This window comes from Acomys minous (assembly GCF_964271855.1).
Source record: "Acomys minous genome assembly, chromosome: 16".
Lineage (NCBI taxonomy): Eukaryota > Metazoa > Chordata > Mammalia > Rodentia > Muridae > Acomys > Acomys minous.
The window spans coordinates 95,084,683-95,100,568 of NC_140498.1; the positions used below are offsets into that span (position 1 = coordinate 95,084,683).

The 15,886-nt window shown below is 49.7% G+C and overlaps 1 protein-coding gene across 9 annotated transcripts in view; it reads right to left on the bottom strand.

Moving 5' to 3' along the window:
* Nucleotides 1–637: 637 nt before the first annotated feature.
* The window catches only part of GIT2 (GIT ArfGAP 2), a 48,509-nt gene continuing 33,260 nt past the window's right edge, over nt 638–15,886 (bottom strand). For 6 of the 9 annotated variants that reach the window (XM_084761414.1, XM_084761410.1, XM_084761408.1 and 3 more), the window contains 6 exons: nt 11,850–12,098; nt 9,981–10,070; nt 6,507–6,589; nt 5,817–6,005; nt 4,064–4,127; nt 638–3,387 (listed from right to left, as the gene is read on the bottom strand). In XM_084761414.1, the coding sequence (XP_084617540.1) occupies nt 3,175–3,387; nt 4,064–4,127; nt 5,817–6,005; nt 6,507–6,589; nt 9,981–10,070; nt 11,850–12,098 (888 nt within the window). In that variant the 3' untranslated portion in view covers nt 638–3,174. The remainder of the gene's footprint in view (nt 3,388–4,063; nt 4,128–5,816; nt 6,006–6,506; nt 6,590–9,980; nt 10,071–11,849; nt 12,099–15,886) is intronic. The other 3 variants (XM_084761415.1, XM_084761412.1, XM_084761411.1) reach the window with 1 other exon arrangement.

The window sequence follows — 15,886 nt, forward strand, 5'->3', positions numbered from 1 at the left end:
CTTCTTGGGAACCTGGCCCGGGAAGCATTCTGGGTGGGCGTGAGCTGTTCAGTCTGACCTGGGTCCTCTTGACAAGCTGGGCCACACAGTGTGTAACATTGTACTGTCTTCAGACTTCATTTGGAGAGGCCTGGAAATGGTCATTTTTGTCCCCTGCTCCTTCCATCCGGAAGTACCAAGTCACTTCTCAGGACATGCCGGTGGGATGGGAGATGGCCCTGACAAGCCCTGTGCGCACCTGTACAACGGTGTGCTTTCTTCCTGAAAGACAGACAGACTGCGGCCTTCAGCATGAACTAATTCTATTACCTGACTGCCTGTCTGGAGGGGAGAGGGCAATGCGTTGGGCTGGCTCAGGCTGACCTAAAAATAAAAGGGGTAAGTGTGCCAGGGTGAGATGGATTCAGGGGTGGGCATGATGGCACATGCCCAAAACTCCAGCTTCCAGGAAGCAGAGGCAGGAGGATGACAGCTCAAGGCATGCCTGAGCTGCATGGCACAGTGCCACAAATACAAAACAGGCTGTGTACTAAACACAGGAAGGGAAGACTAAGGTGGGTGTCCCAAGAGATTGAGCCGGAAAACACCCCTCCCGAGAGACCCGCCCCACCAGCTGGAGGGAGGCACGTGACCGCAGACACTTAAAGAGACTATTTATTGCGTAACTGCCAGGCACAAATTTCAGAACCATTTTAAATGAGGGGACAATAACTTCAGGCACAGGATGTTTAGTGACAATGAGAAACAAGGACAGGAGAACGGTGACTGGGTTAATGACTGGTATGAAAGGCATCTCATTTGGTCTATGCAGCGTTTTGTTCTGTAAGAGCATGGGCCATATTCAACTAGGACAAGAAGGACAGGAAACTGGACCATAAAAGGCTCATGGGAGCAGTGGAGGACGCAAGTGTGCTACTCTTCATCTGGGTTCTGCGATGAGGGTCACTGGAGTCAGGGTAGAAGCCTACATTGTGCAATGACAGTCCCAATGGGTGCAACACTGGACTTAAGTCTTTGGCAAGTTAGAACCACTGTGCTGAGGCCATGGTGCCTTCTGCTATTGGAACTTTGGACAAGGCCTGCTCATCAATCGTACCTTCATCTTCTTGGTCTCAGGAAGCGGGGTACACAGGCAGGAAGGGACCGAGCACCCCGAGTGGATGCAGAGATGACGTGTGCGAGGCAAGGGGACCCGCATGCAAGAAGGGCCAGGACAAGCGCTGAGACAAGACGCATCTGCTGTCAGCTCCTGCTGGCTCCTCGGCCTCCACCTGGGAGCTTCAGTGTGAGGGCGACACTGGACTGACTGGACTCTGGTGCTCTTGAGAGCGTCTGGAAATGCTGCACTGGCCCTGCCCCTTGCTTTTCTAGATAGATAGTATGCTCTGTGGCAGGTCCTTGGCCTTTTCGTTGAAAAGACGTTCTTCCACATCTAATGAATAATTCTCTTCTTAGAAGCTTCTAACCGAGGCCTGTTTTCCCTGGGGAACAGCTCAGGACTGGAACCAGTGCCCGCCAGGGAGGGTAGTAAAGTCCTTGAAGCAGGCAAAAAGTTTGTGAAAAACAATACCTGAGCTCCTTTCTAAAATGCACTCCAGGGCATCCTGCAGGTTGTGGCTTCTGGAGTGCGGATGCCACCTGACTGTGTGCTGCTGTTTCTAGGATAGAATGTGGCCAAGCGGCAACGGTGATGAGTCAGGCTCAGCGCACAGTGAGGTGACCTGCACTTTGATCATTCTCACATAACACAGGGAAGAGGCTGATGGTGACTGCACAGCGGCCGATCGCTGCCCTCCCTGGTTGGCTCAGAGGCTGCTTCTGGTGGCCAGCAAGGCCAGCCCTCATGTTGCGGTTTACAGACCTCAGCAGAGGCTGAGGCAGCCGAGAGGCCACAGTGCACTTCCCATTTGTTTGGTGGGCATGTATGGATTTACTGCCCACATTTCTAACTAGAAAAAAATGGCATAAAATAACCCAAATTTCTTATATCTTGAAAAACCAAATGTCTACCAACCTCAGATCTACTTTTCCACAGCAACATGAGAGGGGCATGTGAGAGAGGAGCTGCTGTCCTTGCAGAAAGGGCGGACTCCCCAGCTGCCCTCTGCGCTCTGCTGTGTACCTGGCTGGCTTCATAGCCATACAATGCCTGTCCTCTCAGGTCAGGGCCTGAGCCCTACCCAGAACAAAACCAATGCAGAACGCTGGGACAGGGATGGACCAGAAAGAGCCGTGAGCTTTGTGAACACCAGTGCTGCCATGGCCTGGCTGTCAGCCTCTGCCCTTGCAGAGCTTTGCAGAGCTGCAGCCAGCTGGAGCACAGTGGGAGCGTCTGCATTGCCATAGGGTCTGATCGTAAGTACCAGTGAGATGAGGGGAGAAACTGAGGCCATTTTGTCTTACCTGGGAAGACATCCTTCCAGCAAGGACATCAGCGCCCTGTGAGAGGTGTGCTTCTGAGCTCTGAGTGAACTGTCTGGTTTGGGGGAAGCAGGTCCCTGACACTGAAGACGATGTAGAGGGTGAATTCCTAACTGCTCTTTTGGACACTATGGAGACTTCAGCATGATGGCAAAGGCTTTATAGATAGAAAATCAAGATAAAAAATATTAAATAACACAACACTTAACATAATACAAAAGTTAGAAATGGATCATTTCCTTGTCCTCCCAAGAGATGAGCTCTCTTTAGGAGCAGCCAGGACCCTGCTCTCCGCACACAGCTGGCGATACTGCAAACTGCAGGAGTGTGTGGCAGGGTGGAGAGCTAGCTAACTGCAGGATGCCTGGAGGGAACAAACACTGCTTTTTTTTTTAAAAACCCAACTTTCTTATCTCTTAAGAAAATGTTTTACTAAAAATATCAATTATTGTTTTAGCCATGGATAGAGAGTTTTAAAGGATGGAAAGGTTTTAACAAAGTCTGAACAATTACTTTTAAACATACAGAGTCATGACCTAAGCACTTGGTGACAACACAACAGGACAGAACTAAGCTGCAAACAGGCACAGATAAGGCAATGGTTAAATACAGTCAAAAATCTGTTAGAAAACATGCAAAAATAATACTGAGTTTTCTTTTAAAAAGTTTTGAATCATTAAACATTTCTGTAGAAATCTGAAGAGTTCATGTGTAAACTGCAGCCCAGAAGACAGGAGGACAGCGGCCAGCAGCTCAGTTGTTGTTCTCCTTGGTGGTGACCGTGACCAGCTGTTTGGCAGCCTTGGCGATGTCGTAGGCACACTGGATGACCTGCTGTGTGACAAGCTGCACATCCGTGGGCAAGCTTGCGTCTCCTGGGAGGGCCTTTCTGCACTCTGACTGGAGCCGGTAGGCACTGGATGTCAGTAACCGGAGGGAAGACCTCACCGTGTCAGACTTGGGTTTCTAAAATAAAAAGTACAGCTGTTTGCTGTGGGTTGCAGGGTGGACATCCAGCAGCAAGGAAGAAGCCTCCTCCTGAGAGCAGCCTGAGGTGTTTCATAAAATCTGATTGTTTTCAGTTGGGTAATTTACTTATTTATTTTTATGTTTTTTTGAGACAGGGTTTCTCTTTCTGTATCCCTGGCTACCTTGGAACTCACTGTGTAGACCAGGCTGGCCTCGAACTCAGAGCTCTGCCTGCCTCTGCCCTCCAAGTGCTGGGATTAAAGGCGTGTACCACCACACCCAGCCAGCTGGATATTTTATACATTACAAGCTTTGTGACCTGAGGCCTAAGAGCACATGCTCTGTATTTGAGAGACTCTAGTAGTGTACGCCATTTCTAGGTACTTAAAAATAATCATGCAGGTGATATATTGTAAACTTTATTGCTTTACCTTGCAGCACCTGGCTTAAATATCTATGTTTTATTAAAACCGATACTCATGCACAGTGAAAACATCTCAAAGACCTAAAAGACAACATACTTACAAACAACATGCTACAGAACCATAAGGAAAAGGCATAGGCTGGCTGTAAAGCTCAACAGTATGTCTGCCTAGTGCGCACAGGGCTCTGGCTTTACCCTGGAGTCCGCTCCTCACCTAGGATCAGAAAGCAATGCGTAGAAACAACTTACTTTGGGGAACAGGGCGGCCATCTCGGTGACGGCGGCATGTGTCCTCTCTGAGCAGGGGATGTAGCTGTGAGATAATGGAGAGGTCAGTAAAACAGCTCAGATGGTTGGGAGGGACAGCCTCCTCTGAGGCCGGTCAGGTTCCAGTTATAGCCCACTGACGAAGGGCTAAGGCTGTGGCCTGCCCCATGTGCACACCTGACAGCAAGCACAGGGCTACAAAGCCGCTCCCCATCCTTTCACAAACACTCCTTCACCCGAGATCTGCAGAATAAGACCTGACGACAGAGATGAGGACAGCCACAGCGCATTAACGCCTCATTTCTACCTCCCAGATGTCTAAAAAGAGGAGCCAAGGCCTGTAAAGGTGAATCAGGGACCCGAAAAAAAAAATCCCTTAAATTCCAGTTGGCACTATCAGGTACCGCTTGGCCAAGGAACTCACACAGCTCCATTCATCCAGATGCTCCTAAGAGCAACGGGAAGACTGTTTCACATGTGTCTTTACAGCCTCTTTCCATGCAGGCATGACAGCAGACTTGTGACAAGAAAGGGAAGAGCCAAGACCCTGGCTTTATGCAGAATTCTTATTTTTAGCACCCCGACAGAGCAGCAGAAGGGGTGACTCACTGCAGCGTGCTGTGCCAGGTCTGCAGCCTGAGGACTGCGCGCTACAGGCTGTGTGCAGGGCTGCCCCTCTGCCTGGAGGCCATGGGCAAGGAAAGCACACTTGGAGGTACTTCCTGCAATGAAGCGCTGTCAAGTCGGCTGTAAGTCTGGCTGACAAAACTGTTTCTAAACATCGAAGACTCACAGCCTCAAGTTAACATTCGTTCCTTTTTTTTTTTTAAACCATAAAACTGACTTCTGAATAAAGTCTATTTCTAATTTTATATCACTGTGGGGTGTGAGGGGGAGGATGGGGGAGGGTGGCCCGAGGCAAGACCATGAGCAAGTCAGGCTGCGGGAGAGCTGGGGGCAGTGGGGACTTGGGGCCTCAGGTAACTCCAAGGAGGCAGAAGGGACCACATCCTACCTCCAAGTACAGAACACCAAACACTTAGTGACAGGCAAAGCCCCTGGGCCAACTCTACTTCCAAATCAGAAGCACAAGCCAATGGTTTTTAAATCTCATTTTCTCTTGGTCTTCAAAGAAAGGAGATCAAACCAGAAAAGGCGCTGAATGGATTTCCACATAAAAACAAAAAACTTCCCAAACTGAAGCAAATCCACACTGCAATTTTGAAACCCTGAACTGGCCGCAGGCACAGGTTTGTATTTCTGACACCCATCGATGTGCGTCAGCTGGAAGCTGCAGCAGCACTGAAGCGCTCGGAGCGGCCGGCAGACTGGAGCAGAGGCTCCAGCTTAGGACTTCCTCATCGCTCCCTCAGTGCTGAGGAAGTGTCGGGCACTCTGCTCTACGCCACATTTGCAGCTGTGTGTGCACAGGAGAGCCAGGCAGCTCTACAGAGGCCTCCCCCCAGGACACCTCTGTCTGGAGACTCTGTCCCGGAGAATCCTGGGAACCCAGTGGCCAGAAGATTCACCTGCCAGCTGTGAGGTGGCTGCTTGACCTGACCCCAGGGAAGCTGCTGTCCCCAGGACTCAGCAGTTTTATTTCTACATGCATTTATCTTCAGATTACTTTGTAACATGATGAAAGCAGTAAAAACACCACAAAACCCCTAGCTCAAGGACACACGGGCGGTGCCTGCTGGCACAGGCAAACCCAAAACACAGCTACAGCCCACACCTGTCATGCTTGCTCTCCTGGGCTGCTCTTAGGAGCTCCTGGATGTTTTTGGTGATCTGTTCGGTCTTCCGGATGACGTCTTCTGTGCTGGGGAGGGCGGGGCTGGGAACCAAGTGGGGTTCTGCTGTGTCTGGCAATGAGCCATCACCTGGCCACAGCATACTCCTGTGCCGTCCTTTCCGGTTTGACCTGTGGACAGTTAAGAATGGCAAGCACTCATTAGCTGTTTCTGCTTCTAGGACTCACATCTCTGGCCCTGGAGCAGGCTGCTTCTGTGGTTCCCTTTATCCTGTTTAGCAGGAGGACTCACGAGCTCTACTCGTCAGCTGGTACCTACAGACACATGAAGACCTTTTCATTTTGTCCTGGGCTGGAGGTTGGGGCTGCTGTAGACTGGGTGAAGAAGGAGACAAGGAAATACAGGAAGAGGTGTGCTATCAGCAGCCATCCCCTGCAGGCTGACTGTTGGGGAAACAAGCTTGCACCATGGCTGATCTTGACCTGGCACAGCAGGTACCACACAGGGCCAACAGCTCTGAGGCATAATGTGAGTGCAGAAGACACACAGTGTGTGACGCCAGACAGGTGAAACAGCTCAGGCCCTTCACGGTCTTTAGATACAGGTGAGGGTGGTGAGGCCTGCCCCGCCTGCACTAACAGCCAACTCCCCACGCTCTCTTGTGCACATACACCGTGTCATCTGGCTCAATGTCATAGGCAGTATTGTCATAATCGCTCTCCGGTGTGCTGTTCTGCTTCTCCAGCCTGGAGGCCTAAAAAAGAGAAGGGCCCATTAGTTACAAGCATCGTGGCCTTCCCGGGGAAGAGCTCCTGCCAGGCTATGTCACCTTCACACACAGAGCTCACTTGGGACAGGAACCAGCCCTTTACCAGAAATCTAGTAAAAGATGAGTGAACAGTGGGTCCAAAGTGGTTCTTCCACTTTTGCAGCATTTCTTCTTAGTTCAACAGCAAGTTCTAAACAGACCTTGGCGCAAGCGAAGTCTGATACAGACACCACGTAGGCACACACGCACAGCCATCTCATGTAGTTATGAGAGGAATACAGGTTTACAACGGAATGAGATGCAGTTAGTAGCACACACACCAGGACTTATCTGAATACAGACCTTCAGAGCTGGAAGCTAATTCAAATGATCTGGTTTAACAGCATATGAGAAGAACCAAATAAGCTAGCTGCCCAGCTCAGCAGAGGCTGCAGGAGGGGAGGAGGGTGTGCTCTCAAGCCCTCTGCAGACCCTGCACACTACACACGTGCAAAGCCTGGATGGCTCCTGCTAAGAACTGCTCCTGGGATGGTTTTCATGCGTCCTCAAGAAAGCCAGCCATGTGCTGCCTATTAGCCAAATGGATTAGCTCAATACTTGTTTCACAAAATATTTACCCCAGAAAATAGAGATTTGGTATAACCATGCAGCTTAAACTGAGCTGTATCTTCAAAGTAGGAATCCCTAAAAACATCTCAGAGGAATGGCAGCACCACTAAACGAAGGGCCTGTCAGTGTGACAAGATGTGGCGAGGATGACGCCCTCTGGGAGAGGCCAGATTGGAGTGTGTGAAGAAAACCGTTTCTCAGTGCTTAGCTTACTGTGTGGGACAATCCATCTAGACAGCAGCCTACTCCAATGCAAAACTGATTACTAACTAGCTATTTTCCAGCTGTGTACCCTGCACTTCAGCCATGTTTATCAACGCACACAGCCAGGTGATTGAACTGATGCAGGAGACTGTAGCACAGGCTGGGACTACAAAGGCTCCCCTTAAGCACACTAGGTGTGTAGGGTTATCCAGAAAAATGGCTGCTAGAGGAAGTTGGTTGAGGAAGTCTGTACGAGGCCCATAGTTTGGCCAGCTCTGAGGTAAGGTGCCTGAGTGCCGCCATACTTTGCTTCTGTCTGTCTGCTGAGGCCCTTCACATTTCCTCCGGGACTTCCTCTTCCCCCAGCTATGGAAGACAGTGGGGCTGGCTTCCTAAGATCTACTATGAACCTTCTTACCCACGCCATTCATTTGGAAAAGGATGAAGTGTTGGCGAGGAGCCTTGGGAGATCACCATGCTCAGTTCTTATGTTCTTACTGACAATAGCGGCCCCACATTCAGTGCAGGGAGTGAAAGCAGGGCCTGTGGGCCTGATCTCAGAACCTGCCCCTCCCGAGGACCTTTCTTGCCATTTACATGGAATGTTTAGCTAATCTTTACTTTAAAAATGTGTTTCAAACATAAATACACACACAAACTATATTTTTGTTGTTGTTGTTTATTTTGTTATTTTTTGAGACAGGGTCTCTCTGTGTAGCCTTGGCTGTCCTGAACTCACTTTGTAGACCAGGCTGGCCTCGAACTTACAGTGATCCTCCTGCCTCTGCCTCCCCAGGGCTGGAATTACAGGTGTGTGCCACCATGCCCAGTTTACAAGCTACATTTTAACCATGTTGGACAGTTCACTCAGAGCTGCCCCCATGTGGGGAATATCCAGAAGACAGTACTAATATTGTCCACATCTTATATTTTGGATTTTGTGACAGTCTTGCTATAGCCTGCCTTAAATTTGCAATCCTTCAGTCTCTTTGAATACCTTATCTCTGTAAGAGATGATTTTTGCTTTCCTGATGCCAAGATGACAGAAATTGATTACATTACCCACAGTGATTGAAAAAGCAAGCTCTGTTTCAAAATCTCAGAACAGTGAGACAGACCCATTAACAGAGCTCAGGAAACACTGTTCAAGTGCGGAAGTCAACCCCCAAGGACAATTACTTACGTACTAAGTCCTCCTCCGTCGTCAAAAAAGCATACAGGATTTCAATGTAGCCAGCATGTAAGCTTATGAAAATTACCGTGAGCATGCAGAGCCAGGATTGTTAAAATGCTGCTCTCAAGCTGTTAATAGAAAAGTTACCTTATAGCTGGTGTTGGTTCAGTTACATAACAACGTGCCGTTTCTCTGCACAAACCACAGAAACCTAAACTCACGGCAAAGCTGCCAGGGCCTCAGACAATCCTGGGTGACTTCACTATGCACAAAACCATTCCATTTCAGCAAGTAGTCCTTTTCAAAACTACCAAAACACTACAATTCTAAAAACTACGGAATCTCATAGTGGATAAGAAGGGCCTTATTTGGCACTCGTCAGCACAGTGTGGGGTTCACTGTTCCTTGACTAGAGCCCTGGGACAGAGCTCTGTGGCACACTCTCAGGACTGCTCACAAGTCCTGTGACTTCATTACTTCAAAAGGGCTGAAAGGAAACTCGGGCCTGGCTAGACATGTGACCCTGGCAGTGGACAGGGCCCACAGCACACTGAGGGGGTGGGGTGGATACACAAAGGCTTGCTGGGGAGGGTGGTCTCTAGGGCACCGTTCTCTTCCCTCGTCACCCTTGCTACTGACAGACTGTACTGGAATCTGCAGGGCAGGTGTCCAGCACCAGGCTCACCCCACAGCTTTCCTCAAGAGGAAACCATCATGCTCTTGGTACACAGGAAAGCATTTTTCTTTTTACATGATGGTCCTTTCAGAACAGGGACCATGCCACTTAGGCCCTTTGCACCCGTCAGTGGCCTTTCTCTGGAGGTCCCGTCTGATCATGCTCTGCTCTCCAGAGAGGCTCACACAGGAGCAGAAGGGCTTGGCCAACCACTCCAAGTGGACACCTCGCCTCTGCACTGCACCCGAGGGCAGCGCTTGTCAGATGTGCTGTGCTAACATAAAGTCACGGTTTAAAAAAGCTATGATACTTTTGTGCTAATCTAAATATAATACTTTTAACTTAATAACTGTAGCTAAATAAACAAAACAAAACACCCCACCCCGGAGGGATTTGCCCTATTATATTTAACCAGCAGCCAGCTAAGTTTTCTGTTTGTCTAACAAGACAGTGTGCTTGAAATAAATGCAATAGGCTGACTGGTGAGCGTGGTTAAACAGGTGAGAAGAACAGTGGAGTTACACAGGGTGGAGGCCAATCTCTCTCGGTGTGTAAGTGCATGTGCCTGCTGCTGCGAGGAACCGGGAGCAAAGTGCGGCTTCATGCAGGACAGAGGGCAGTTAGCAAGGGCAGGGGCAGAAGGGCCAGCGCCCAAGCAAGAGTCCAGGAGCACTGCCCCTCCTGCAGGGCAGAGCATTCAGAGTGTACTTAACCCTTCGGGTGCTTTCGTCCCTGGACCAGGAAAGTGTGGAGGGGAAGGAAGGCAGAGACGAAGAGGAGGCCACAAGTGCACTCCTCCCAATCTGGAAGGGGAGAGAGAAACAAGCTTGGGAAAACACAAAACAAACAAATCCCACCTCCCACCTACAGCTAGCTGGCCACACAGCAGTCGCTGTGTGAGCTCAGTGGCAGCTGTGACACAGCTCCTGAGCAGTCTGATCCCTGACAAAGCAATTGCCTGCTGGAGGCCACTCTGCACTGAAGAGGCCACTTCTCCATAAGGGACAAGATACCACAGCTGTCACACTATGCTGGGCAGAGCTCTGTCAGAGCTGGCAGCACCTGCTGCACAGCCTGCAGTGCGGCTTGCTCTCCAGGTGAGCGGGACAGCATGGCATCAGCGCTGCGGGCAAGTCTAGGTTGGTGCACACGATCACCCTGGACTTCAGTACAGACACGGGGCAGCACAACAATCTCACCCCATTTCCTCTAAAACTAAGGACACTGTGTAAGCTACCAAGGTGAGGGTGCCCAAGTTTTGTTTTCAGTTATATAAAAACTAGACTCGTTTCACTTAGTTCAATGGCAAATATGGTCAATGGTCTTCAAGCATTAAGCCCAATGAAGGGAAGCTACGACAATGGGCTCCTGGTTATATTCAATACTGCAGTTTTACCATCTTGAAGTCTGACAAAATTAAAATAGGTTTAATTTATTAGATCTTATCATTTCACATTACTCTAAGAATTTTATTAAAATTCTTTATGTGCTTTGAAGAAATAATTTGGCCACTCAAAAGGATAAATATTACACTCTGAAGAAAGACCTGCATAAGGCAGTTTATGCTTGCAGCATTCGGTGAAAAGACACCTGCATAATAAATCATCCAGAAGACAGCATGTTCAGTGTCTTAAGAGCTTGGCACCCCGGTGTGTGCACTATCGCAGTGACAACCTGCCCAGTGACGACCTGCCACTGAGCACCCTTTGGAACTGACACTGTTTGGGGGAACATACAGTTTCTATTATTTATGAATTTCCTTCTTTTTAAACTTTTTTTTTTTTTTAAGATAAGTTCTTATGCAGTCCAGGCAATCCTCCTGCTTCAGCTTCCTGAGTGCTGCATCTTTACAAGGGGACCAAGCCATGCTGACAGCCAACGCTGAGGTCAGTAGGCAGGACGCTGAAGCCTAGAGCTGCTCCGCTCCATGCATCATGTCCCAGGGCCCAAAAGAACACCTTGGGTCCTAAGGGCTCCAGCTTACAGAGGGACATGCCTCTGCTTACTTCGTTGTGTTTTTTTAAAAAACTGTTCTGCCTGAAGGTGTATGTGTGCCTTATAGAAGCAGTGCCCTGGGAGGCCAGAGGTGTCAAATCCCCTAAAACTGGAGTTATAGCTGGTTGAGAGTGGGTCATGTGCCATGTGGGTGCTGGGAACTGAACCCATGTCCTCTGCGAAAGCAGCCAGTGTTTGACCACTGAGCCACCTCCAGCCTCAACCTCTGCCTACTCTGAAGACAAAGACGTTTCTGTCACCTTTACAACTGGCTTTTGTTTGTGGACCTCGGGAAAGAGACTTTACATGAAGAACGCCAGCAGAGGCTGCCTGGGAAATACAGCCTGGAGAGAGAGGAGCCGAGGAAGAGCCAGAAGGCCCAACTAGCCAAAACCTTCCAGTCCACAAGCCCGTGTGCTCCTGGTCACACTGGGCGCATTTGCAGACGTGTTCACTCAGCAAACACAAGGGGACCTCTCAGGGCCCAGTTCTGCAGAACAGAAGAAGCCCAGAGAACTACAGGGTCAGAAGAAGGGACGCACAGTCAGACTGCACGGTGGGGACAGGACGGACAGAGGGCTACTTACATGAGCAGGGAAGGGCTGAAGTCTTGTCTTGCTTTCTTCAGGGTGGCTGGCCTCTCCCATTGGGAGGTATGGTTTCTGACCTGATCCAGTCTCATACATGGACATGGGCCTACTGCCTCGGGCAGACGGCCGTCGCTTTAAGGAAGAGTGGCTGGAAGTGGCTGTGTGGTCAGAACCAGTCTGCACCTGATAGGCACTGGCTGTGGCCTGTTTCCTGAGGCTTGAATTCTCACTCTGCAGGGTCTGAAGCTGAAAGAAATGTTTGGCAGTGGGCCTGTGTTTTCACACACTGAGCAGACAAAGCACAGTCAAGGGTACCAACACAACATGACCTAGTGAGAGCATAAGGCTAGCTGGGCTGCGAGGGAAAGCCATGACGACAACTCCTCGGTGTGCAGTGACTCACTTTTTCCACCACACAGCCTCATGGGAAACTCAAGTCTAACTACCTAAGATGCTGTCGTGGGGTCAGAAACATTTGAGGACAAGCTACACTCTGGACCAGCCTAAGGCATTTCAAAGAAGAGGTTCAGAGCATCAACCACAGTTCCTCCCACATGGGCCCTGAGCAGTTTGCAAATGGGAAAAGTAACAGGAGACACCGTGGAAGCGTCACAAAGATGGCCAGACTGCTGCACAGAGCAAGAAAAAATCAAGTTCAGCCCAGGAAGAATTTCAGTGCCATTGCTCTCAAAAGCCAGCAAGAAAAATTAGGATAAAATATTTTTTATTGCATAACACTCTTAATATTCCAAATAATTCAAGCATGTCTTTATAAAAATAAGAGAGCCAAGCCATGGTAAGCTTGCTAACTTAGCATATGGCAAAAACCTACTGGGCTGTCAGCACCTCCACATGAAGGGCTGCCACGTGGCACACTTGCTTCCTTTGTCCCAGGGCTGGTGTATCTGGGCTTTCTCTCATTTGGCTTTGTCACTCAAAAACCATGCAGTCGGTGATGGTGGCTTTAAATGGGCTAGGCTGCCTGGTGCCCCCTCACTTTGGTCAGATACTGTCACCTGGAAGCTCTGAGCACTCTTTCCAGTTTTCATATGTAAGCTACTTCACGGTTAAGAGACCACCAAGGAATTGTGGGGCTGGCAACTTAAATACAAGTAACTGTATCCACACTGCATCGGGTCCTTTGCCTCTGTGTGGCACCTTCCATGTATAAGCGGGTGTGCTGCCTACTCTTTGAAAGAACGTACGTTCTGACCGCACTGCCCTCCAGTGCCAAGGCTAAAGTCAGTAAGCAACCATGTCTGCACAAGGGAGGGGGTCCTAACTTTCCGATAGCAAGCTCCTGCAGTGCTGGGAGTTAACTTTCAGTGCTTCTGTATAAAGCACCGATCTGTGGAAAGTACGCCAGTAGTGGCCAGTCTTCTTCATTACTTAGCATCATTTCCAAGCAACTGTTAATGTGAAAGATCAGATATAAATCATACTACTTAGCCAACTCTCTTAACAACTTTATCTAGCTCTGAAATTAAATCAATACACTCGTTGCTATATAAACATAGCCCCCATCTCTGTATCAGCAGGGCCCACTTCTGCAGAAGCATGGCTTCCTTGCCTATGTTTGCAGCCTCCTCTTCAAAGAGAGAGCCTCTAGAAATCCCTGCATTCCAGGACAGGCAAGAGTGAATGGCCTGTCAGGATTATGAATGGGGAACTGGGTGGCCTCAGTGAAACGGCCATGGTCCAGAGGGTGAGGTATGTAAGCGATGACATCCCTAAGTGCAGTGCTGATGTGTCTGCCTACGCTAAAAGCTCGCAGTGGCATTCAGAGTAGGCTGGGAAGTAAGACACTCCCTGAACACTGCTGCTGCCTCTGAAACATCCAGCCAGGATTTTGCCCAACTGCCTTCTGAGAGGAGCTCAAGGGCCTGGTTTCAATCGCCCCAGCCCCTCACACAGGGACCGTAGGTAATCTGGGGCCTCAGGCACAGAGGCACATGGGGCACCACAGCCTCACCCCGGGCACACCATGCCCCAGAACTGAAGCAGAGTCCAAATTATTCAGGTTGCTCCCAACTAGTTCTCAGTCCAAGAAGGCTTGGAACTTGTCAATCTTCTGCCTCGGTCTCCAAAGGGGCTGGGATTATAGAGGCTGTGTCAAACTAAAAAAAAAAATTACTCTGCATTTACAAAGAACATGCCTTAAGATAAACTTTAATGATGTTTAAAGAACCAGGCTATACTCTATTTGAAAAAAGTATGGCAGAAAACAAAAGGTTACAGATGATTCAGTAGTTTTAGAAATCAAAAGCATTTGTAAGAATCGAAGAGATAATTAGTGAACAATGGCTCCACTCAATGTTTACTTGTATGTACATGTATGTGCCTGAGTGTATGCACAGCACAGCATGTGTGTGGAGGCTGGGGAGGGGGTTGGTTACTTGTGTGCAAGTGTATGTGCCTGAGTGTGTGCACAGCACAGCACAGCAAAGCACGTGTGGAGGTTGGGAGTTGGTTACTTGTGTGCACGTGTATGTGCCTGAGTGTGTGCACAGCACAGCACGTGTGTGGAGGCTGGAGGGGGGCGGGGTGGGGAGGTGGTTGGTTACTTATGTGCATGTGTATGTGTCTGAGTGCGTACAAAGCACAGCACAGCATGTGTGGCGGTCGGGAGTCGGTTACTTGTGTGCACGTGTATGTGCCAGAGTGTGTGCACAGCACAGTACGTGTGTGGAGGCTGGGGAGGGAGTTGGTTACTTGTGTGCACGTGTATGTGCCTGAGTGCATGCACAGCACAGGACAGCACGTGTGTGGGGCCGCGGGGAGGGGGGGGGAGGGGGAGGGGGGTGTTGGTTCTCTCCTACCCCTGGCTTTGGGGAACTAACCTCAGGTCATCAGGCTTGGCGCAAATGTCTAACCCACTAAACTATCTCCCCAGTCTTTGCTCTACGTTTCTCAGAGATAGTCAAAACACCTACTTTCAGAGATATGGGTTGTCTCTAGCAATTAAAACAAAACCAGAAACTTACTGTGTGTGCATGTACCTGGTGCCTGAGTGTAGTGGTCAGGACAGCTGTGTGGCATCTCCTGCCTTCACGTGGGTGCTGGGACTTGACCTCAGGCTGTCAGGCTTCTACAGCAAATTCCTCTGCCTGCTGAGCATCTCACCAGCCAACTTTTAGTTTTCTTTACTACTTCTTTGCACATGTGTGTGCACGTGTGAGTGCAGCACTGGGCATCTTGGCAGTCACGCTCTCCCTTCTGTACTGTGTCTCGCTGAGCCCGGGCTCACTATTCTGGCTAGTCTGGCTAATGGCTCGCTCGGGAAACTCCACTTCTGCTTCTGGTGCTTGGGTACTGCGGGTGGACCATTGTGCCCAACCACCCCAGTTTTGTACATGGGTTCTGGGGTGTGAACTTCCATCTTCTCATAGATTGCCTCTATGAACACTAAACGGAGAGCTATGGATATGCCGGGCAGACCAATTTACAAAGGCAGATTTCAGAAAAAAATCACCCAAGAAACTGATAATTGTGGTGACCACACTGACTACCATGTCTGTGAGACCCTTCTCAGGAAAAGCGGAGGAAATGCAAGTCCTCTGCTACAGCGGGGAGCTCTTGGCCTCTTGGTCACAGCTGCACTAGCCTAGATGGGAGCTGCTGACTTCAGAGGCCCTCACCACCTCACTCTGAGCAGGCAGGAGCTCCAGTCTCTGGCTTTCCTTTAGGAGACGTGGCCAGGACTTACAATAGTTTCAGTTTAAATAGCACTCCTCAAACAATAGCGTAGAAACACCAGCCCGTCTGCTGTGCTCCTCCTGGGACACATAAAGAGTGTGTCTCCCAAGAGACTCAGCGATGAGTGCTGCCTGCCCTCTCCTGCAGGTGAGTCTCTGGAGCAGCGGCTCTCAACCTTCCTAGTGCCTCGACCTGTTAGTACCGCTCATGTCCTGGTGACCCAACCACACCTTCATTTCACAGCTGTGATTTGCTGCTGTTATGAGCCCTAATGTAAATATCTGTGTCCCCCTCCCCCACCCCCCACTGCTCTAGGCAATGGCTAGGACCATGTTCAA